Here is a 23,143-nt window from a genome sequence, read left to right on the forward strand (position 1 = left end):
GGGGGGGCCGCCGCGGAGCCCCCCACGGCGCAGCCCAGCTCCATGCGCCCGGGGCTGGCGGCGGGCAGGGGAGGGGAGGGGGGCGGTGCGCCACGGGCTCGCGCGCTCCCGCGCCCCGCTTTAAAGCCGCGCCCTCGCCCCGCCCCGCCCCGCCCCGAGCCGGCCAATGGGGAGCCGCCTCCCCCGCCTGCCCGCCTCCCATTGGGCGGCACGGAGCGCGGGGCGAGGAGGGCGGCGAATGGGGAGGGGGGGAGAAGAGAGGGAGGGGATTGGTTGAGGGCGGCGGGGGCGCGCGCGCGCCTTTTGCGGGAGGAGCGCGCCGGCGCGCCCGCGCGCGGCGGCTCCGGGATTGGAGCCGGGGTTGGGATGGGGAGGAAAAGGGGGAAAATCGCGGCCGGGGCACCACGGGGGGGGGGGATTTTGGGGGGGCAGGGGGACATCAGCGAGGCGTTATTTCTGTAGGAGGTGGAAATCAGTCGGGTATTTATTTTTTTTGCGGGAGGTGGGCATCAGCAAGGTGTTATTTTTCATGGCAAGGAGGTGGAAATTAGCCTTCAGCGCATGCACACTCTATGTCCAGTCCCCCTGCAGCCCCAAATGTCACCTAAACTAAGCAGCTGGATGTGGTGCCCATGCCCCGCCAGGTCCTGAGGCTCAGCATAAGGAGAAAAGTTCATAGGAAGGTGTAGGAGGGCATCGTGTGCTGCCCTGCAAAGGTTCTGGGGGAAGGTGGGATCTGCAGCAAGCACTTTCCCTCATTGCATCTCCCGCCTTGCACACCATTCCTGCTTCTTCCACAAAACCAACCCAAAACCGATTGTATTCAGAGCCCTGAGATGCAGACACGAGGCAAAACCTGAGTGGTGCTGGGCTGCAGTAACAGCCTGGCCTTTAAGGGATTCCTCCTTTCGGGATCCTTTGGAATTCGACCTTGCTGCGAGGGTGGCGTCAGGGCGCATCTCGCCCGCTGAAACCAAGGTTAACCATTTGCACGAAGCGCCGTGATAATGCCAGGCAATTTATTGCTGTCTGAACCTCGGGAAGCACAGCAGAAAACCACGGGCCCAGAGGAGCAGAAAACGCTGACAGTTGCTGCTGGCAGAAGGTGTGACACGGTGTTCAGCAGCCCGGAGGTGGCATTTTGGAGCCGGGGAGCCACGTGCCTGGCTGCAGTTGCAGCAGCCGTCACTCCCCGAGCATCATCCATGTCTGCAGGACGAAGCACGGCCGTAAATCAAAGCGCAAGAACTTCCCTTTCGTAACGCTGCCTCGTACGAGGAAGCGGCTGAACTAAAACTCGAAAGGGAACACTTTCCAGTATTGCTCCACATAGTTTATCGAGGTTTCCCCTTCCATAAACAACAGCTAATCTCTTTCCAATGCCTTTGGCAGGGGAGAGGAGGGTGGAGAAATTGCAGTGTCACTCGCCATAATGAGCCCTTTCCCCTACACTCGTAGGTCTTGCTCCCTGATAAGAAATAGGATGAATCAGACTGAAATATGGAGCTGTTTCCAGATGGGAGAGGGTTATATTTTAACCTCAAGCGGCGTGGCCATGAGGAATCTCTGCTTCTGTTCTCTTGCCCGTACAACCCGAAGCAAACAGACCTGGTGCAGCCGAGATGCCAAGGCAGAGATGCACAGAGCTTTTCCCCTGCTCATGCAGAAGGGACAGAATTACTCATGCTCTGTGATATTTGTTTTCTGCGCTATTTCCAGCCCGACACAGCAAATAAGTCACCCATCACCAGGCATCAACGGAGTGAACTCAACTCGATTTACAAAACCCTCCCTTTGAAGCAGCTCAGCCTCGTGCAGCGACTCCCTTTTGGACATATCTTGCTTGATCCCATCCCCAGATTCCATCAGGAGAGGGTGAAGCCTCCTGTGCTGCTAAAAGCCCGGCTTGACCGCAGGCTTGCTCAGGGCACACTCATCCCTACCCCAACAAGTCGCTGCGAAATGCACCACGCATTAAGTGGTGATTCAGACCCACAGGTCCGAGGTCTCGCCCCTAACCTCTGCACCCTGGGACAGCTTTTAAACAGCTTTAATAGAATTCTCTGCCAGATGCTTGAAGAAATGACCCGCCACCGGAGTGAAATGCTCCTTGCTTTCATGCTCCCCAGCCCAGGGCAGCTGTGGACCCTCCCCAGCCCATCAGCAGCGCCCAGTTTTGCTTATCGGGGCAGGAGGCACAGGACCCGCCAGCTGCACCCATGGAGATAAGGCAGGAGTGTCCTGCTCACGGGCGGGCACCTTCTGGGAACCTGAAATTGGGCATTATCTGCCAGATCCAGGCAGATTGTTGGTGGTTTTATTTATTTATATTTTTTTTTGGTTTAGTTTTGTTTTCTTTTTGCATTTTCCAAATCTCCAGCATCTGAGCAGCACCTCGGGGGTTCGGTGCTGCCCAAAAGGTGCCCGAGGTGGGCAGGGGAAGCTCCTTGCACGGCGAGCTGCCCTCCAGCAGCACATTACAGGGTGCTGCTATTAATTCAGGTGCTCAACGCGATAATTGGGCTCCTAATTGTGGAAAGGAAAAGGCACCTTGTAGCGCTGTGGCACAAAGCGTTCCCTATAGAAAAGGGATCCGACCAAACCTACCTCATTCGGGGTGAAGGTTTTCAATCTTATTTGCAAATGTCCAACCCCAAGAAATCCCAGTGGCTTTTATTTGTTGGCAGCGTGCGTGCACGCTGTGAAAAGGCTGGGTTTTCCTGCAGGAATTACCAGTTCCCCACGCCACATGGCATGGGCACGGTGCCACAGCAGCGATGCGATCCCTGCCCCCTTCTCCCCCTTAGAAAGGTTTCAGAGATGAGAAATAGATTTTAAGCAGCACAAAGCCCTTTGGATTTGCACCCCAGAGTTGTCCTTAGGTGGAAAAAATGGGTCAAAACTGCAGGTTTTGTGCTGCTTCAAACCTAAACCTTCCGTGTCATCCCTTTCTCTCGGACCTTTGAGCACGATGCACTCCGGTTACTCTTTATTTCTATATGGACAAATGGCATAAAAATAAGCAAATAATATTGTTGTGTCTCTGGAGTGGGCTGACCCACTTATCTGAGCATCAAAGCGAGGCATTCCCTGCTGCTGGGTGGGTTAGAAAGGGAAAATCAGCCACCCTGGGCATTAATCCCTGCGCTGGGCAGCTCGGGGAGTTTCTTCTCACCGGGATTCAGCCGGCGCATGTAGGACAGGTTTATAAGGACCGGCACCGAGCTTGGTGCCAGCGAGGGGCATCGGCGTGACTGCAAAGTCAGGGAGAATTGGGCCCGAAAAAGCTGAAATCTGCCAAGTCTTCAGTCTGAAAAGTCTGCAGGGGCAGATCCGGCCCCATAACCGTTTATGCAACCTCGGAGGTGAAGGAGGTGTGGATGCGAGGAATTTGGCCCGTGGGTTTTGTTTCAGCCCTGGCCTAATCTGACCTAATTTACCACTACCTCGCTCAATGGATTAAGGTAACAGGGAGAGGCAATCCTGAATGTGTATAATTAAGCTTGCTCTTTTTTTTTTTTTTTTTTTTTTTTTTTTGTGCTACTTCCTGGACAGAAGCGTTTCATCGACTTGCCTTTCTGGTTTGGAGCCCTCGGGAGACAATGGGAAAGGCGCAGCCCCGCGCCGGTGCTTTCGGGATTTACCGGTGGTAGCGGGCACGGGAGGCTGCCAGGATCCCACTGGGGTCGCTGGTTTTGGGGGCACCCCCGGTGTTTGCTTGGAAAATGAGATCCCAAAGAGATTGTGGTTCCGGGGATGAGCCCGAAGCGGTGTGGATGCTCTGCCACCGGCTCCTTGCATGGCCTCGGCTGAGTCTTTTTAGTTTGGTGTGAAAGGTTTTGCACCTTCGACAAGCTTGAGCCCCAAAGGGATGAAACAGGAACCCTGCAAATGGGCAAATAAAAACACATCTGGCTATGGAGGCCGGGCTCTGCTCTGCAAGAGGGAGTTTTAACCTAAAAACAATACACAAAAATGCAAGAAGAGGAGCGGTGACACCTCAGCCCCGCTCCTGCAGGACTGCTCAGGGCTGATCAGTGGGGACAGATGCTGCCCCCGTATCTGCCGGCCCCGGTGCCGCTGTGGGCTGATATTTGGGAGGGTGCGGGCAGGGCGGGCGCCGTGCTGCTGCCAGATAATGCACACACCTCACCGGGGTCGCAATTTGAAATTGCAAATGCCCCCGACACAAGCTCTGGGCGTGCATCTGGGCGTGCACCACGCCGCTTTCTCCAGGTACAAGCGAAGGGCACGAAATATGTTCATAAGCAGCTAATATTTTCCCCGTCGCCGCAAAGAGCATGCATCTGGAAATAATTAGCACGCACAAAAACAGCTCGCACATTCCTCCCGGGCCTCCATTTTGTGCCGCCTGCAGGCTCTGGCATCTCCGGTTGCGTCGGCCGCTCTCGGGATTTTCAATATTTGGGGACATCCCGTACGGCCCGGGCCAAACTCTGACCAAAGCCTGCTGCAGAAGCAGAAACCGTGCCCTGCCCTCAGCAAGCCAGCACGAAGAGCAGCTTTTTCTTTGCATGCCTTGATGGCAGTGCTGGCATTTTTTTAATTATTTTTAATTATTTTTTTTTGCAAAAGCCTTCGCCGCCGCTGACATGCTGCTGCTTGTGCCTTTGTCTCTGCAGATGACGGCAGCGCCGGGAAACGGCTGCAACGAAGCCGTTCCCAAGGGTCCTGAGTTGCATCCACTGCTTTTAGGTCAAACTAAGCTCATAAAGGGACCGAGGGGCTGCCTGGCTGTCCATGCACACCCTGCAGAGCTAACGAGGGTGTGCACCCACGGAGAAGGGTTGCAATGCTTCCACCCCATTAAAAAAACTCCAGTTTTGGGGTGTCTTGGAGAGCTGCACGCCTGTAGCATGGTAGCAATGCTCCCGGTGCTGCTTGTGCCGAGTGAAAGGTGTTTCCATAGCTGTGAAGCCACGTGCGCGTCCGTGGGCAGGAGGCAGGGCCGGGCAGGGTTTTGTCTTCAGTGCTTCTGGGATAAATTAATTAAAGCCCTTCAGCTAACGGGGAAAAACACACTGGAGGTGAGCGGCTTCGCTCGCGGCGCGTGGCAAAGCGGCTGCAGTGAGCCCTGGTGGGAAGCAGAGCCCCAGATCCACCCCGGTTGTCTGGTGGTAGAAGCTGGTGTGCAAACCTGGTGTGCAAAACCTGGAGTGCAAAACTGGGAATGCAAAAGCCAGAATGCAAACTTGGTGTGCAAAACCCAGCCTGCAAACCTAGTGTGCAAAACCTGGTGTGTAGACCTGCTGTGCAAAACTCAGCATGCAAAACTGGTGTGCAAAACTCAGCAGGCTTAATCTGGTGTACAAAACCCAGTGTGCAGAACCTGGTATCCAAAACCCAGTGAGCAAAATCCGATGTGCAAAACCCAGAGTGCAAAATCCAGCGTGCAAAAACCCGCTGTGTAAAACCTGGCCTACAGAAGCCACCACGCAATACCCAGTGTGCAAAACCCCGGCGCAGAGCCCAGCACACGGGCTCTCCCCGGGGACAGCTCGGGCACTGTTGGCTCCGTGCGGAAAGGGGAAGCAAAACTCAAGAGTGCTTTTGAGAAACCCCCGAAGCGGCTCTGGAGGCGAGGATGAAAGGCTTTTGTGTGAGCACAGAAGGAGGAAGAGGACCTCGGGGTCGTCTCCTCACAGGCTTTTAAAGCCTGGGGCTGCTCTGGGTGCGCGCTGTGGAGGCAAAAAGTCTGAGGTGAAACAAGTTGTAATGGGAGAAGGAGTGAGAAGGAGTGGAGAAGCCGGAGCTGGGGAATTGCAGGGATGAAGTCAAGTTTTTCTGGGGGAAAATAAATGAATCTTCCGGAATAAATGGATTTTAGAGGGTTGCCAAGTGGAGCTATTCCCGCAAGCAGGCTCGGGGCTCATCCTGCTCCTGCATTCAGAAGGCGAATTATTTCGGACTAACGAGGGCTTCGTGGTCCTCGTGGGGCGATCCTGACCTCCCAAAATCACCCAGCACCGCAGAGAAGCGGCGTTTAACCCAGCCCTGCTTTATGCAACCTCCTCCAGGCTTCTGCCTGGGCACGCAGTGCTCACCAGCAGGGATTTAGGAGTTTTGCTCGCTTGGGTTCACCGGGACGAGCCAGGGCCGGGGCAGACGTGTGTCTGAAGCCACTTTTCAGCATCATGCTTTACCCTGATCCAAAGCCCCCAACCCTCTCCATGGCATTTTTGGGGCCACCAGCCCATTTTGGTTGCGTTTTTGAACTCCCCAAGGGATCAGGGAGCACAAGCCGTGCTGCCGCTCAGTGGCAGCACCCAGCACGACTTACATTTGGCCAAAATTAATTATTTTTTGGAGGAGCAGAGGAATTGGGGAAGAACTCCCCATCTCTTTGCCCAGCCTGGGCTCTGGGGGTGGGTGACGATGCTCCGGTGCCACCTTATCTGAAGGGGAGCGCTGCCACCGAGGTGTCGGTGTGGTGACAATTCGGGGAACACCCCCAGGACTTTATGAGGGGCAAACTGAGCGAAACTGGGGCTCGTTTGGGTCAGAGTTATTTAATTTTTGCCTGTAAATCCGTACAGGTTTGGTGCAGCTGCACTCACAGCACCGCGCCTCACGGTGGCTAAGCAGATATTCGCGTGCTTACACGCGTGCAATTGCGGGTACGCCTCTGGTGCTCAGCGCGGCGCGGTCATTAAGCCCCGTAATTGCAATTAGCGAGCGGCCCCCGGCTGGGTCCTAACGCCCGCCCCGCGCTCCCGCCACGGCCGAGGCCACGCCCCCATCGCTGAGGCCACGCCCCCAGCACTGAGGCCACGCCTCCATCACAGAAACCACGCCCCCAGTGTTGAGACCACGCCCCCACCGGAGCACCCCTTACCCGCCGCCACGCCCCCTCACTACACCCACGCCCATCAACTAAGCCACGCCCCCTTCTCCAGAAGCCACGCCCCCTGTAACTCCCCCCCCGCCTCTCCCGTCTCACTGCCACGTGTACGCGTGCTTGCGTCACGTCCGGCGGCGCCTCCCGGAAGTGGCGCTAGGGCCCGTTGCTAGGCGGCGAACGCGGAGGTGCGGGGTCGGGGCTGGGGCCGGGCCTTGGCCCGGGGAGGGGGGCAGCGGGGACCTTTGGGGGGCCCCCGGGCGGGGAACGGCACCTGCTGAGCACCGGGGGGAGGCCCCGGCCTCTGGGGGTGTTGTTGGAGGGGAGCGGAGAGGGGGCGAGGCCGGGCCGGGGCTCCCTGGGGTGGGCCGGGGGGAGTTTGTGGGGCCGGGCCTGGGGTGTGAGGGCTCCGGGGGTGGGGATGAGGGCGTCCGGGGTCGTGTGGAAGTGGTGGGGGGGTGTGGGGAGGGGGAGGCGGTTTTTGGCAGGAAGAGGGGGTGCCCAGGGGGTGGTGGGCCGGGTGGTCTTGGAGGGTTTGTCCATCTTTAACGATTTTAGGACTTGTAGCAATGGAGCTGGGGGCAGCCCAGCAGCAGGCAGGGGTGGCTGGCACAGCCTGTGTCCAGTCAGGCTTTATCTGTAGGGATAGGCAGTGTCTGTGTCCCGCTGCCCTCATTATGCAAGGATTTCCCTACATTCAGGTGGAATTTGTTGTGTTTGGGTTTGAATTTGTTGTGTTTGGGTTTGTGCCTCTCGTCGCTGGGTGTCACTGAGGAAAGCGCTTCCCTCATCTTTATATCCTTCAGTGAGATATTTGTAGGTGTGAGTGAGGACTCTTCTCTCCAGATAGAACAGTCCCATTTTTTTTGGCCTTTCCTCATATGAGCAATGCTTCAGTGCCATAGTTACCTTTGTGGCCCTGTGCTGGACTTGCTCCAGTTCATCCAGATGTGTCTTGTCCTGGGGAGCTCAAAACAGGGCTCAGCACTCCCAGTGTGGCCTCACCAGTGCCTCACAGAGGGATCTTCTCCCTTGACCTGCAGTGCTCGTTGTCCCCATGTCCAGACAATCACCTGTCTTCACTGTTCTTCACTTCAGGCCCAGAAGAGCAATGGCTTTGAGAGTGATTGTGCCGTGTCAGTCGGAGGTGACCGGCTGATGTTGGAACACCAGCTGCTCGCTGTCTGCTGGTCCTGCTCGTAGCCCGAGATGGGGAGGTAAGGACCCTCAAGGAACTGTCCAATTCCAGTGTTGTTTGAGCAAAGGATGGGGAAACTGACTGTGAATTCATGGCTAGCGATGAATTCAGAGGTGGGGATGTGGAAATAGAGTCTAGACTGAAGTCAGAGCATGAGCAAAACTGAGCTAGAACATAGCAAAGGAAGAAGCTCTCTGCAAAGCATTCAACCTTGGCTCATTTCAGAATGCTCTATGCTTCTTCTTGATAACAAAGTCTGCCTTTAAAGCAAATTATTCTCTCTGAATCTTAGGATCAGCATCTCGTGTTTGCTTCCTGCCTCTTGGCACTTCAGTATCTCCCCCGTGGGGTGTCCGCGCGTGCTCAACACGACGTTGCGGCAGATCGTCGTGATCGGGATACTCGCGACCGCTGTCTCCTTGCTGTACTACTCGCTGGTTGTCATCCGCCATAAGTACGGGCGTGCGTCCAGGGACAAAAGATTCCACAGGTGAGAGCTGAAGAGACTCTGGGAGAGAAGAAAAGTCTGTAGTTTTGGCATGATAAACAAGGCACTGGCAGAAATGTGAATAAAATGAACAAATTGGGAAAAATGAGTAAAAATCTGTTTGGTTAACAGTTTTCCTACTACATTTCTTTCAATTTATCAGCAATTCAGCGTTCTAATAACTTCTTTAAGGTTTTTGTAGCAGTGCAGGAAAGCTACAGGTACAAGAATGTTCAGTGATACTTTTTTTCTGGAAGATGCTTTTGGTATTTATTCTGGGAGTTTGATTATTATGGGTAGCACATCACTTTCCTTCAGCATGCTGCTGAAAGCTGTGATTCGTGTGATGGAAACTGTTGTCCTGTTTGGAGTCTCGTGCTGGGAGAAGCTCCCATATGGAGCTCGGTTGCCAGGTGGTAACGCCGAGTTCTCTTCTAGGTATCTTGCCCGGGTAACCGACACCGAAGCTACGGACACAAACAACCCCAATCTGAATTACGGAATCGTTGTGGACTGTGGCAGCAGCGGCTCTAGGATTTTTGTGTATTGCTGGCCGAGACACAACGGTAACCCCCATGACCTGCTGGACATAAAACAGATGAGGGACAGGAACAGAAAACCGGTGGTTATGAAAATTAAACCAGGTACCAGAAAGAAATTATTTTGAGAGGTGATTTTTCTAGCTAGCTGTCTGCCCAACCTTTGTTTTGTCAAACCCTTTATTTAAAACGTCTGGGTAAAGGATTCTTGCAGGTTGTCAGCGTGGCACTCCTTCAGATTTCTTTGGGTTTCCTTTGCTTCGTTCATCTTTAGAGCTAGAAACGTGACACTGACAGGCAGGAGGGAGAGGTTTCTCTGCTTACTGAGACAGTTGTCAGTTAACTCGGGTCTGTTTATGTACTGGATAAGTAATCTGCTCTCTCTAAAGCAATCTGAACCGATTATTTACATAGGTAATGTAGCCAACACAGGCTTTTGTTTAATGTTTTGAGGATGATTAATTGTTAGCTTAATTATTCATTTCTTATGTCTGTAGTTGATTTCCTGGGTTTGGTTTTGGTTTGTTTGTTTCTGCTCTGTGCGTTGGTTAGCAAGATTTCCCAGACAGGAAATACCCAAAGCCTGAGTCGCTTCACTTTCGTATTTATCTGTTTCGCTAGGTATTTCGGAGTTTGCCAACTCTCCTGAGAAGGTCAGTGATTACATTTCTCCGCTTCTGAGCTTCGCTGCTGAACACGTGCCCCGTGCAAAACACAAAGAGACTCCTCTTTATATTCTGTGCACTGCAGGAATGAGGATTCTGCCAGAAAGGTTATTGGCTGTCTTATTTTTAGTGTTTAGAACGGCGAGCTCGGTCTCTTTGCCTATTTTTAACTGCTCAAAATGTAATTTTGCAGCCAGCAGAAGGCAATACTTGAAGATCTGCTCACTGATATTCCTGTGCATTTTGATTTTCTGTTTTCGGACTCGCACGCAGAGGTTATTTCAGGGAAACAGGAAGGTAGGTTAATGTTGGAAAAATAATCTTTGAAACATTTATTAATTTCCGGGTACAAGTTGGATAATTTTTATTTATTTATGGCTTTTTAAAATTCTGGTTCAGTTATGAGACCTTATTCCTCAGTGGCAACAGATGGAGTGTGGAGATAATCATCTGCTGTGATCTAGCTTGTCTAAATGTTTTCTAATTAGCAGTGAAAATAACTCATCTGTGCTTAGCAAGGATTTTAGTCCATTTTCTCACCCTTTTGGGGGGGGGGATCAGGATAAGGCACAGCATTCTTAATGAGTGGGAAAAATGGTTTCTAAAGGAGTGCTGTTTGGTTGTGACCGGCTTGTTAGAGGCTTAAAATCATTTTAAAAGCTAAGGTGCTTTTTATGGAACTTAGACATCAAATTGTATTTAGTGGATTGGCATTTTTGTCTGAATCTTGACTTGGAAAAGAAGGCAGAATAATGTGTCAGGAATGTTTAACGTTCAGAAATTTTATGATAGAAAATATGAGCAGTGACATTATAATAACTCATATGCCAAAAAAAAATCCTCTTTGTTTTTAACTTATTCCTGAAATGTCCAAATCTGTGTTCTTATGCATGTAGGAGTGTATGCGTGGATTGGCATCAACTTCGTTCTTGGAAGATTTGAACATACAGATGATGGTAAGTATCTTAACTGTGAACTGGATTTTAGGAAGGATTTAAGTACATTACTGTGCTTTCGCTGTTGATGGTGTGTTTTTAGATAAAGATTTTAGTGATTAGGACGCGTGCTATTCTGCATCTGCACGTGATCTATTCACTAAATTTTTTTTTGTTCTTTTTTATTCTTTTCTTTTATCCAGAGGATGAAGCCATTGTGGAGGTGCACGTCCCAGGCAGCGAAAACAAAGAAGCTATCTTCCGTAAGAGGACAGTGGGTATTCTTGACATGGGCGGAGTGTCGACTCAGATAGCATACGAAGTCCCTAAAACTGTAAGCTTTGCCTCTTCACAGCAGGTTATTATCTGTGCAACTTTCTTCTTTTCATTTTGGTTTATTTTAATGCATTTTCGTTCTTTTGTTTTCTCTGAGTCCTGTCCCTCATTACATCCCATCCCAAACAAAGGCAAGAGAAGATGGCAAATAAGAGCCCTTCATCAGCTAAGCAACTCATTTGTATTTTTGTCACTTACTTTTAAGTTTAATTGCATTCTTTGTGTGCGTGTGTTTATACAACTTTAAATCTGTGTTATATTTATGGGACTGTGTTCTAGAGGCCAAAAGTTTGTTTTTTTGTAAGAACTTGTATAAAATATGTCTTTTTTCCTTCATAAGTTGGGTTGGTAGGAACTGAAGAAGCAGGGCATGGGGCTAACAGTGCAGTTTGTTGAAATATTACCTGCATCCTCAGCACAAGGCATCTATTCCAGGAAGAACATTTCTTTGTTGAAAATCAGTCCTAAAGGGAACATAACTTGCTGTAATTGCAGTCCACTGAGTTCTAGGGTAGCTTCTGATATTTTAAAATTAGATAACCGCCCATTAACATCACTGAGAAATCATTTAAAATCAGAATAGCATAAAAGCCCGGTGGTTTGACTCTCAGTGCACTGTTGTAATGAGATATGTGTATATGTTATATCATATATGTGTATTTTAAACCAAATCCTGGTTTTTCATTATTTCAGGTTTTAGTAACTACACTGCCTTTCAGACAGGTGGTGTAACAAGTAGCTTGGACTGTTAAAAGTGTGGGCATTCAGATTCAGAGCAGATTGCCCTGGTCATGTATTAATTGGAAATAAGAGTTTTTCTTGTTTTTCTTGTTTTTCAAAGAGCTCATATTCAGGTTCTGGTTCGTGTTGTTTATACCTAATCATAGTGCTTGTGCTCCTACAGGAGGAAGTTGCCAAAAACTTGCTTGCAGAATTCAACTTGGGCTGCGATGCTCATCAAACGGAGCACGTGTATAGAGTCTACGTCGCAACATTCCTTGGCTTTGGAGGGAATGCAGCACGCCAGAGATACGAAGACAGCCTATTTACCAGCACAGTACTTAAGAACAGGTAACTAGCTTCAATTCCTTGGAGATAAGGCTTCTATAACCCCAAACTTAAATATATTTAATAAAGCGTCCTGACATAAAACGTAGTTTCTGGTGTGCTATGTGCAATGCTGAAGTTTCTTTAAATGAAGATGCTGTTTTGTTTTGATGCTGTTGTAGCTTGGAGTTTGATGTTTCTGAGCTGTAGTTGTTACTGTGCTCGTGTGTTGGTTTTTTTTTAACCAGGCTTCTGGGCAAAGAGACTGGCATGACTTCTGATGCACCGTACCTAGATCCTTGCCTGCCCCTGGATGCTCAGGATGAGATCCATCAAAACGGACAGATAATGTATTTGCGGGGAACAGGAGACTTCAATCTGTGTCGTGAAATTATTCAGCCATTCATGAACAAGACTAACGAAACCCAGACGTCTCTTAATGGTGTCTATCAGCCTGCTGTGCACTTTCAGAACAGTGAATTCTACGGCTTCTCAGAGTTCTATTACTGCACCGAGGATGTGTTGCGCATGGGAGGAGATTACAATGCTGCTAAATTTACTAAAGCTGCAAAGGTAAAGTGTTCTTCAGAGAAACACTAGTTTGAAACAGCTATTCTGTAAAAGCACTAGGATACAGGGTGGTTCAGTTCCAGAACTGTTGATACTGGAGGAGTCCATGCTGTTTCCACCCTTTGCTTCTATTTAGGAATATCTTAAAACTCCTTTCTCTTTGACTTATTCTGTACCAGTTTCCCAGATGTTAATCCTAACAGAGATCAGCCTGTTGGGGACAGTAATACCACAGTGTAAACTAGAGGAACATGACCCGCGTTGTCAGAGCCCTAAGAACAGGCTTCACTTCTAAGTGCATGACTAAACAATTTAAGTCCTACTGAATATTAATTTTACCACAAATGCTGAGTACGGGTCAAAACGGCTTTGCACAAAACACCGTGAAATTTGTGGTCAGACTTAATAGCAATGCAAAGGAAACTGGTATTTTTGATTTTTCTAGCCTTTGGTATTTACAGAGCATCTTATCTAGTGGCCTTTTTCTCTTTTCAATGTTTGTCTCTTTTTTTTTTTTTTCCCTCCTTTAAGGATTATTGTGCCACTAAGTGGTCTGTCCTGCGGGAACGTTTTGACCGTGGTCTTTATGCATCACATGCTGATCTCCACAGATTGAAGTAAGTTATTTGTGTTTGTACAGCAAATTCATTCAGGCAGAGTTGCCAGGGAGTGGTCATGTCCAAATGGCCCATTTAATGAAATCATTGAAAGTGTGAATATAACCTTAAATATTGCATCAGCCCTGAAAGTTACTGATAGTCCCATGTCTGAGTGTGCTCCCTAGTCCTTTGGGACTCTGTAACTGCCCAGAAATTAAATGCCTGACTAGATGACCCTCTTCTTTATAGATACCAGTGTTTTAAGTCTGCCTGGATGTACGAAGTATTTCACAGTGGCTTCTCTTTTCCTGTGAGCTACAACAGTTTGAAAACAGCCCTGCAGGTGTACGATAAGGAGGTGCAGTGGACGCTGGGAGCCATTCTTTACCGAACACGGTTTTTACCTCTAAGGTACCCCTTGTTTTCTCAAATGTCTGGAAACAGCTTTTGGATGGAAGGGAAGTGTTTTCATGAGGGAAGGTACGGTGATAGCAAAGCAGCTGACAGGTAGGGGGAGACAAGATGCCGTTTCTAGTGCATTATATAGAACCTGAGTATGTATTTCAGGTAGCTCACATAATGCTTGATAAAGCCTGTTTTGCTAAAATGGGTTTGGTTTTCTTTAGTAAGATACTTTGGAGGCAAGGCTTGATTTGCAATTTATGTCTGTTCTCTCTTTGATTCTTTTCAGAGACATCCAGCAAGAAAACTTTCGTGGAAGTCACTCCCACTGGAGGAGCTTCTCCTTTGTTTACAATCACTATTTGTTTTTTGTCTGTTTTCTGATTGTGCTGCTCTCCATCCTGCTTTACCTGCTAAGGCTCAGACGGATCCACAGGCGAATGCTGCGTAATAGCTCGTCTACTTCCCTATGGATCGAGGAAGGCCTTCCACCACAGAAGATCTCAGGAGCCTTATGAGATGCTGTGATGGAGAGCTTTTATTGGACTTTGTGCACAAAAAGCCATTTTTGCCTCAGGGTTTCTCCTTTTTGTCCCTTCAGTTCATTGAAGAAGAAGATTGGCCAGAGCGTGGAGTTCAGCTAGGCTTTGGAAATATGGGAAAATGGGGGTCAATTTGGCTTAGTCTCATTAGACAGTATCTGCCAAAAATTACTTATTTTTAATATTGCACTTTTGTGTGTAATGGGGCGAGTAAAGACTCGATGCCGGTAAGTGAGAGGCAGCAACCTAAGCTATGTGTGGTAAGAGAGTGAGTGCGAGTTCTCATCCTGTGGGTGAGACTGTGAAATGCTGTTAGCTAGGATGAATGAGCTTTATTTTTATTTTCTTTTCCAGATTCCAGGATTGATATCGCTAGACTTGTCAGTTCTGGATCTCCTCGGTCAAAGAAAAGGAAGTGCAGGGTTTTCAAAAGCAGTTAAAAATCTTCTTAGATCAGCTTTTCTCATTTTATATTGTGGAATAAGTACTGTGATGGAGAAGAAAAATCTATTGCACCCAATGCTGTACTTCCACAGAACTACTTAAATCAGTTCTATTTGTGACAGTTATCTGACATCACAAATACCTGTCCCTTTTATCTGGGAAGCTGTATCTCCATCGTTGCAAACCTCACTACTTTTTAATCTTTTATTTCTGTTTCATTCAGAGATTGCCCTGAAACTCCAGTAAGGTGAAGAGAACTGGAATATGCCTAGGCTTGTTTCCACTAGAGTAGACATGCACAGTTTTTTTTGTTGTTGTTTTTGAGTACTCTGAACTCTTAATTTATATTTTATTTAAAGCTGTTAATTTTACTTGAAAGTAAATTTGTCCATGATTAAAAGTGGGATTTATATGAACTTCTGGTGCGTGGATATTTTATTGCGCAGTATAAATCACTTCTGGTCACATGAACAGACAAACCTGAGGGTCTGTTTTATATTCTGCTGTTTTTTTGAGCAGTGTCTGAATGAATGCACACACCTCTCCCTTCTGCTGTCTGAAACTAGCACAAACTTCTTGCACTCGTAGGCTGATAATTGTTATCAGACAACTGACGCTGTTGATTGTTACAGAGCCTGTACTTCCTCTTTCTGAGATGCTTAAGAGTGAGTACAGAGCCTCTAATTGTGTGCTTAGATAAAGCAGTTCCCCTTTGGACAAGGACTGACGTTAGTGGTAAAGTGGAGAGGAAGTGTCAGGGTGTGACTTGGCACTATCCAGGCAGATGCCAAGCATCTTTTAGCAGAAGAGATGGAGCGTCTCAAATACAGAATGCAGAACAACAAAATACTTCTGAAAGATCATAAAAACATAAAACACTCGAAAGTATTTTGGGTCCAAACAAGATTTCCTCTTAGATAGAATGATACCAATGTCTGAGAAGGGTCAATTTGTTATGATAATGCCAGTCACTGACCTCAATTTCACAGTTTTTGTCTTCTTCCTTCCACTAAATCTTCTTCCTTCCACTAAACTTTGTCTCCCATTGCTTTCTGGATTTGTATTTTCATCTGTGCGTGCAGGTTTTCTGCCACATTACATCTTTGTGGCTGTAATGTTAACTAAAAAATTGGTGGGGAGGTGGCTGAGTTTCTTTAAACCCTGACTCCCAACAGTTACAGCCGTGACCATCCCCAGTTTCATGGACTGACAGGAATGCAGCGAGCATCAGGTGTAGCACGGGGGCTCTGTTTACTCCCAGCAAGCCTGGAGTTAATCCATTGATCTCCCAGAGGTGCAGGGGGCATAGTGAGAGGCAGCTGAGTTAATGAGTTAATCAATTTTCCAAAGGGCACACAGGGGAAAGCAGTTTCACTCAGAAGCAAGAGCAAATAAGGACTGGGTGAACATAGGGCTAAGGAAAAACAGACTTTGCTGTGCTTTGGTATTCTTTAGCACTGCTACTGCTTATTTGAGGCATTCTAGCCTCAAAATGAAAGGTTTTAGCGCTGCTGGAGGACTGTTCTCTACCCAAAGAAGATGCAGTAGAAATGTGGTAGGATGGTGGGAAGGGGAGCAAAGTGGGAAGAAGGGTTTGCAGAGAAACTGCCTGGTCCCTTCAGATTGATTTAGCAGCAGCCCTCTGGTAGATTGCTGTTGCTGGGAGAGGGGTGAGTACATTGAGAGGATTGTCAGCATTCTTAGGATGCAAAGCTGTAAATGTATCGATTGTCCTTGGCCTGTACCTCCAGGAGTAGAGCACCAATGACTTTGAACCTCTGGCATTTGCCTCTTGCAGGAGCTGCTTTTAATGCCATAACTGGGATGTGCTTGGGTTTGGGGTATGGAAATAAGAAGGGCTTGCCCTGGGGCTGTGTATTTTAGAAAAGAGACTATTAAATATTGGTTTGAGTACCAGCCTGGCCATCAGGGTGTGTGTAGGGGACCACATGGTGCGAAGTCTGCCGGGCAGATTCTTTATGTACAAGCTTCTGGTGTGGTCAGAGAGTGTGTCAGTGCAGGAGGGGATGAGAGCGCCCTGCAGGTCACCCTGCTCCCATAGCCTCGCTGCTGCTGTGTCCGCGAGGCGATGGGACGGGCTGCGGGGTAGGACTGGCGAGCGGTCTGCTCCTCAAGGGCATTGCTTTTGAGGTACTCCTTGCTGATTAACGGGTAACGAGGCTTCGGCAGCTTGGTGCGTGGCACGAAGGGACGGGACACCTAGATCTGCAGTGCTCGTGCATCATCCTCCTGCAGAGAGCGGAGCAAGATCTCAGCACACGGACAGCACGAGGCCCTTCCCAGCAGGGCTCTGCGTGAGTTTGCTGCATCTTAGCATTTGCTATATCGAGGCTGACAGATGTGCGGGTGCCTTTAATTGCTTTAAGAGCTTAAAGCCCAACAGGCACGGGGAGGAGGCGCAGATTTTCAAAAGCAATTAGCACAGTGCCAAAACTAATCACCTCGATTTACAGGGCTGCTGTGCTTTTTTGGCGCTTAAATTATCCTGGGACAAGTGGTTGGAAATTCAGCTCCTACCTTCTTTGGAAATCTGGCTGTCTTATCCCAGCACTTAGAATTAGTGCGTTATGGGGGGTTGATTTTTTCTTTTAATATTTTTTCTTTTCTTTTTTTTTTTTTTTTTTCCCAATCATCTGTAGGGATTTGATGGGGCAGGGGCTTTGGAAGAGGATGAAGGTTGCTGTGTATTTGGGACATCTCTTGAGAAGGAGACTAAACCCGCCTTATTCTTACAACTCCAGATTATTTAGGAGAAAAAAAAAAAAAAAAAAAAAAGTGAGCCTTTCCATCCCACCCCACCCCCTGGACAAGCCTTCTCCCAGGGGACTACGCTAAACAACACGAGGGGAAACGCGATTCCTTTGAGAGATTTAGGTACTGAGTGAAACCAAGTATTGCTGTTCCTGGGCTCGGATTCCTGAGTCCCAGTGGCAGTGTTTATCTGTTTGTGTCCGTTTCTGCATTAACATGCTTTGTTTTCTTTCTCCTACTTCTTCAGTCCGCCTTGTCCTTTCTCCAGGTCCATTAAGGACAGGTAAGGCATGCAGAAAAGCACAAAGGAGAGGCAAAGGCGCTGCTCTCTGACCTTCCCCGGTGACCTGGAATGGAGCGGAGAGCGATATTGAAGCTTTTGGCTTCACGGCCTCTTAAACGTATCACTCACCTTTCTGTTGCTTTGTTTTTGTGTATGGGAAACGTCCAAACACAGGGTAAAGCATGGGCCCTAATGGAAGAAATGGTTGGGAGACATTGGTAATGGTGGAGATGGAGAGCCTGGGGAAGGGGAGAGGCACGCAGCTCCTCTGGGAACACCAAGGTAACCCTATAGCATGTGCAAACAAAAGGGTTTTCTGCCTCTCCGCAGCACTCTGCGAAGGGGACAGTCAACAGCAGTGACTCGATGGCGTGCCTGATCGGGGGCACCTTGTTCTTTCTTGTCCCATTGTTTCTGCCATTGTTGCTACTAAATAACGCATGAAGCTCTTTGTGAGCTGAAATGAGCCTCGTGAGGGCTTGCTGTGTCCCTCTCCCTGCGTGCTAGCTCCTGTGGGCGTAGTTTTTGGGGACCTGGTCTTGGTGGTTGTTTTTCAGGTCACCCTCCTTCTCTTTAAAGACTGGGAGGATGGCAATGACTTTCTCACCTGCTTGTTTTTGAAGATCTTTGGATGGGTGGGAAGTGGTGCCAGGAAATTGCTTGGCACTGGGTTAGCAACGTCTTGGGTGATGAGCAATTTGTGGTGCTGGAGATGCTCTTTAGGGCACTGACCTTCGGAAGGAAGCACTCAGCACACTTGTACCAGCCAATTTACAAATGCACAAAGTCACAAAGGTGATGTCCTGGTTTTCCTAAACTCTAAATGCTTTCCAGGGTCCCATACGTTACCAGCTCTATGTTCTCTGCAACAATTAATGCACCGAGTAGGATTTCAACCTCCAGATCAAAGATGTTTTCTATTCCTAGGTCTCATGCATATGGCATTTTACCAGCATTTCTCTTCTGCTGATAATCCCATTTGTGCCTTGCAAACAAGATTACAACAGTACCATTTTTTCCCTCATTAAGTGGGCTCTCTAGGTGTTCGTGGCCAAAATTGGCAGGCAGCAATACACGGAGCAAGGCAGTCTCAGGTAACTCCTAGTGCATCGCCTGCCGTGAAAGCTGGCAGTGCTCAGCTCCTCGCTGATCTGCACAGATGTGAAGGACGTTAAGGAACTGGTGAGATCAGACTCAGGGGTGTGTAATGCATCTCCTGCCTGGATGTTCCCATCTGCATCCCCTGCCCTGCCCCTCTTGCAAATTCAGCAGCTGGAGTCTCTGAACGAATTGTTCAGGTTTTCTGCGTAAGAGCAGAGCCGCTGGTAGAGGCTGACCTTGTTAAGACATGCTCTTTGGCTCGTCACAGTGAATCAGCACAAAAGACGTTAAAACAGATGTTTCCATAATGTCTTTTAAGGATGTGGAGGGATTTGCTGCGTTTGCCTGGGTGTAATGGAGAGCAGTACATTGTGTTCTGGGTTATCCTCCCCCTCTGACACTCAACCAGCCTTATTCTGCTCACTTCAGTTCCTCTTCTCTTCTCCTTTTCTCCTGGACACAACTTTCTCAATCACAACAAAATAAATCTTGCGACAGGCCGGACTGGAGGCCACTTCTGACTGCTCAGGGCTGTTCAGGGCCAGAAGTCACTTCTCCAGCTCTTGACCTCTGGACACACACGCCTGTGCTCGCAGATGCTCTGCTGTTTGAGGGGGACTCTTGCCATCTAGTGGGAGGGGATGGTAAGCCTCTAGGACCTCTGCCACCCCCCAGGATAGGGTGATAAAACTCGACCGTCCTTCCTGGGCTTTTACCATGCGGGTCATTTCACTGCACGCATGGGATTAGCCCTCGAATCAGTGCTCAGACAGCCAGGATCTCCAAGTAAGAGCTCGTACGGATAGAGAATGAAAAGTGCTTGCAAAGTGCCTTGTGCTTGGGTCTTGCTTGGCCTAGGAAAACCAGAAGCTCACGTTCCAGTTAGGAAATTTCAGCACTAACTGGCCTCCCTCCTACACCTTTCTTGACAGGGTTAAGGTTAAAATGCAAGAAAGATGCATGTGCTCTCTCTGTGATGTGCTACTCTTGTTCAAGCTGCCTGGGACCAAGGAGGAACAGCTGCTGTCTCGTAAGCATCATAATACGAGAACAGACTTCATCTCACAAGTCCAGCTCTTCTGGGTATTTCATGGGGCTTCAGGTTTTCACCCTCCTTGGTGTAGGAGCCTTTCCTTTGCACGGAGATAAGGTTAGTAAATAGATGTAGAAGGTGCATTAATCTCTGGATTGTGCATCATGGAGGTGGAAGATGATCCATCATAGATCTTGTATGAGGCTGTCCCGGGCTTCTGTTCAGATGTGCTATTTGTTACAAGCCTGGACTTCAGCAGAGCTTTTGTTTTGGAGTGTTTTTGTAGAGCACTGAGGTCAGCAGTGTCTTTAGTGAGCTAATCTGAATAGCAGCACTGAGGTGTTGTGAGGGGGTGACACTGCAAAGCATGGAAAATCACGTGTGGTGTGCTCATTGTCTGCCTTGCGCTGACACGTTAACCAGAACACGTGCAGAGCAGAGAGAAAGAGATCTCAAAGTTGCCTCTTATCAAAAACTAATCTCATTTTTTTCCAGCTTTGGTGGCTGCAGAAGAGCTGTGTCATGCAAGGGCCCCTCCCAGGATGGCAGCAGCTCTGGGTTATGGTGCTTTGGCTTCCAGTTGCCACACGGACATGGGACTGTGCAAACCTTGCCACGGTTAGGGTGGAGCAGCAACCAAATAAAAAGGGTGAGAGGATCAGGTCTGGGAAGTCAGTTCAGCCACCACCAAGCTCCTAATGTGTAAGTCATAGAAATTCCAGTAGGGATTAAGCAATTTACATAAAATATATTGGTTTATCCCTCTGTTAAGGGATGCATAAACCTACTCCTCTAAAATCACTGGTGTTTGTTGGCCGTCCTGTGAGCCCAAAAGCAGGGATCTAACCCCAATTGCACGTTGCAGGGATATTCCACTGGGGCCAATTGGTGTGAAAATTGCCACGTGTCGCTAACACCTTGCAGAACAATCAGGTCCTTCGGTTCTTCAGATATCGCCGGGATCATCTCTGTGCAGAGCAACCTTCACGGAGCTCGGCGTATCCGCTGCGTGTGTTCGAGAGGTCAAGTCGACCTGGGTGAGATTTGGACCGGTGGCTCCAGAGAGTCTACAGCGTGAAAACATAAGGCTCAGGGAGGCAAATTAGCCTTCCCTTTTTAAAAGAACTGAAGATTAGAGGAGATTATAGAACCTAATAGCGCGTACCTAATTTTTGGGAGCACAGACCATGACTGTGGCTGCTTGGTCAAAGCCAGTCTTGACTTGTCCATATGGCAAGGTGCGTGCTTCGGGCAGACACAGGAGGAAACACCTAGGCTGCTGGCGTGGGGCTCTTCACCAGGAGGGTGCTTGGGGACTGGAATGGGCTCCCCAGGGACATGGTCACAGCACTGAGCCTGAGGGAGCTCAAGAGGCGTTTTCAGATGTATGGTTTGATTTTGGGGTGGTCCTGTGTGGAGTCAGCCTTGATGATTCTTGTGGGGCCCTTCCAGCTCAGGATATCCTAAGTGGTTTCCCTGGTATTCCCATTTACATGATCAAATGACACAAACCCAGTCGAAGCAGCGTTTTTTTTTTTCCTGTAGACGGTGTGATTTTGAGAGGCTTTCTATGTATTTATTTGTTAATTTATTTTGCTGGGTGCTTGTCTTCTAGTCTTAACCACCTGCGGTACAAAGGGGGCAGCAAATTCCCCTGAAGAACTTTCCTGAATGCTCGCCGAGTGTTTCTCTTTATGCAACCAGCAAACCCTTCCATCAGCTGGAAGCCTGCATGGCATTTGCTGCTCGTATCCTTACCCGACCCAGGCACTCGGCAAACATTCCTCCAGCAGGCTGTCATGTTTCTCCATGCCCCGATCAAGCAGACGCTCACACATTCCTTCCTCTGGCCACGCTGCCTTCAGCTTCCTGCCTCTCTGAAATAGTTTCTCTGCTCCGTGGAGCTTCTGCTCTGATTCATTTTTCCCCTGATGTCCCTGAGGCTGAGCAAGGCGAGTCCAGCCCTGCTAATGACCCACCAGGTGGTGCTCTGCTGGTAGCTGTGCTGCTCATCACAATTTGCAGCTTTTCGATAATTTTATGAGTGTTTGCTGCACGAGAATTAGGGCACTGTGTGTACTGCTGTTGACCAATTCTACTGACTTCTTGGGAGAAAAAGCAAAGCTTTATTTCAATGACTTCGTGGGCTTAAGCTCTGATGTCCTGCTAGCAGCAGGAATTGCACCAAGAAGCAACTGACTTCTTCCTAATGTTTCCTTCCACCGTTTTCATGATTGATGTTTGGGGACTGTCCTGCAGCAGGCTTTGCCAACCCATGGGAACACGGCCATCATCTCCCTGCCAATGTTTTCCCCTGGCAGAGTCTCCTCAGGGTGGGAACATCTCGTAAGCCAGCAAGTAATGACACCTTTCTCCTGTTGGGACAAACCCTTGGTTCTGGGGAGTGATGGGAAACCTCTGAAAAGGGAGAAGTCTGGTGGCAGATGTGTTCTCGTAGTTTTGGAAATGTATCCAGAGATATAGATAAAGCACTTTAATTTTTCAAGATAATTTGGTAATTTGTATGAAAGAAAGTAGGACTGATGTGGGCAAGCAGTTTTGTGCTAGGGAAGGGTTTGCTAGAAAGTCCTCTACAAATTCAACATTTCATCTATGAATATACTGAAGTAAACGTGGATATTCCTTCTAAAATTAGCCTTTGTGAATACCTCCTCTTCCTTCTGTGCCTATCAATTTCCTGCCAATGTGTTTGAAAATCCCATTAAGCATAGATTTAAGTACCCATGCCCAAAGCTGGTGAGAAAATAAGTTTCCATTCTTTGGGAAATGCTGACACTTCAGAATGTGTTGCTGTCCAAAATTGGGTCAGAAATCAAAATTTGAAGGTGTTCTCTGGAACAGATTTAAAAAACATTGTGATTTTTGTTGTTGTTGTTGTTTTCACTGTTAGAAAAAAAAAAAAAATAGAAGCAAACAGTTTTATTATGATGCATTATAAGCATAAAGGGAGGAAAAAAAAATAAGTTTTAAAACCAAAACCCACTCCATCTGAAAAGATCACAGAATTTTACAGTCCTCAGAATAACGTCTAATTGATTTAGCTGTTTTTTTTTCTTGATGGAAGAGTTCTTTCAACCATCTCTATCCAGTGTTTCTGTTTCACTGCTAGCCGCTCGCATCACAGATGCTCTGAATTTTCTGGCACAGCTGAGGTCAGGATTTTTGGTCTGCTATTGTTTTAATGAAGAATTGTTTTTAGCATCTAGTTAGTCCTCAGGACTGAGGACTGCGGAGTAACTCTTGCTGCAGATCTGGATGGTTTTTAAGTATGTGCAGCTTGAGCTGCTGTATTTAAGAGCTTTAAGAATAT

General features: G+C 48.4%; 1 protein-coding gene and 2 long non-coding RNA genes across 5 annotated transcripts; all 3 read left to right on the plus strand.

The window, feature by feature from the left end:
• The first annotated feature begins 6,937 nt into the window (after positions 1 to 6,937).
• ENTPD4 (ectonucleoside triphosphate diphosphohydrolase 4) lies at positions 6,938 to 15,039 on the plus strand. Of its 3 annotated transcripts, none has more exons than XM_035345030.1 (13): positions 6,938 to 7,047; positions 7,958 to 8,076; positions 8,350 to 8,547; positions 8,983 to 9,188; positions 9,705 to 9,855; positions 9,942 to 10,045; positions 10,645 to 10,704; positions 10,887 to 11,041; positions 11,924 to 12,090; positions 12,315 to 12,639; positions 13,168 to 13,253; positions 13,485 to 13,646; positions 13,927 to 15,039. In XM_035345030.1, the coding sequence occupies exons 2-13, from the start codon at positions 8,069 to 8,071 to the stop codon at positions 14,153 to 14,155; spliced, it is 1,851 nt and encodes a 616-aa protein (XP_035200921.1). In that variant the 5' UTR covers positions 6,938 to 7,047; positions 7,958 to 8,068; the 3' UTR covers positions 14,156 to 15,039. The 3 variants fall into 3 exon arrangements, with proteins under 3 accessions (XP_035200921.1, XP_035200923.1, XP_035200922.1); XM_035345032.1 differs by having other exon boundaries at positions 10,887 to 11,017; XM_035345031.1 differs by lacking the exon at positions 6,938 to 7,047 and adding an exon at positions 7,785 to 7,807.
• A 2,439-nt stretch (positions 15,040 to 17,478) lies between these two features.
• LOC118177383 lies at positions 17,479 to 17,954 on the plus strand. The gene is made up of 3 exons (XR_004755774.1): positions 17,479 to 17,535; positions 17,664 to 17,678; positions 17,853 to 17,954. It is a non-coding gene; the product is annotated as an uncharacterized LOC118177383 (long non-coding RNA).
• Positions 17,955 to 19,112: 1,158 nt separating this feature from the next.
• LOC118177382 lies at positions 19,113 to 20,686 on the plus strand. Its single transcript, XR_004755773.1, has 3 exons — positions 19,113 to 19,423; positions 19,712 to 19,809; positions 20,308 to 20,686. It is a non-coding gene; the product is annotated as an uncharacterized LOC118177382 (long non-coding RNA).
• The last annotated feature ends 2,457 nt before the right edge of the window (positions 20,687 to 23,143 follow it).

The sequence above is a fragment of the Oxyura jamaicensis genome, chromosome 22 (assembly GCF_011077185.1).
Source record: "Oxyura jamaicensis isolate SHBP4307 breed ruddy duck chromosome 22, BPBGC_Ojam_1.0, whole genome shotgun sequence".
NCBI classification, from domain to species: domain Eukaryota; kingdom Metazoa; phylum Chordata; class Aves; order Anseriformes; family Anatidae; genus Oxyura; species Oxyura jamaicensis.

Bases quoted from the DNA above. Each gene is read 5' to 3' on its own strand.
- ENTPD4 (XM_035345030.1), top strand. The intron at 10,046-10,644 runs GTAGGTTAATGT...TTATGCATGTAG, and splicing joins TATTTCAGGGAAACAGGAAG to GAGTGTATGCGTGGATTGGC. The intron at 10,705-10,886 runs GTAAGTATCTTA...TCTTTTATCCAG, and splicing joins ATTTGAACATACAGATGATG to AGGATGAAGCCATTGTGGAG.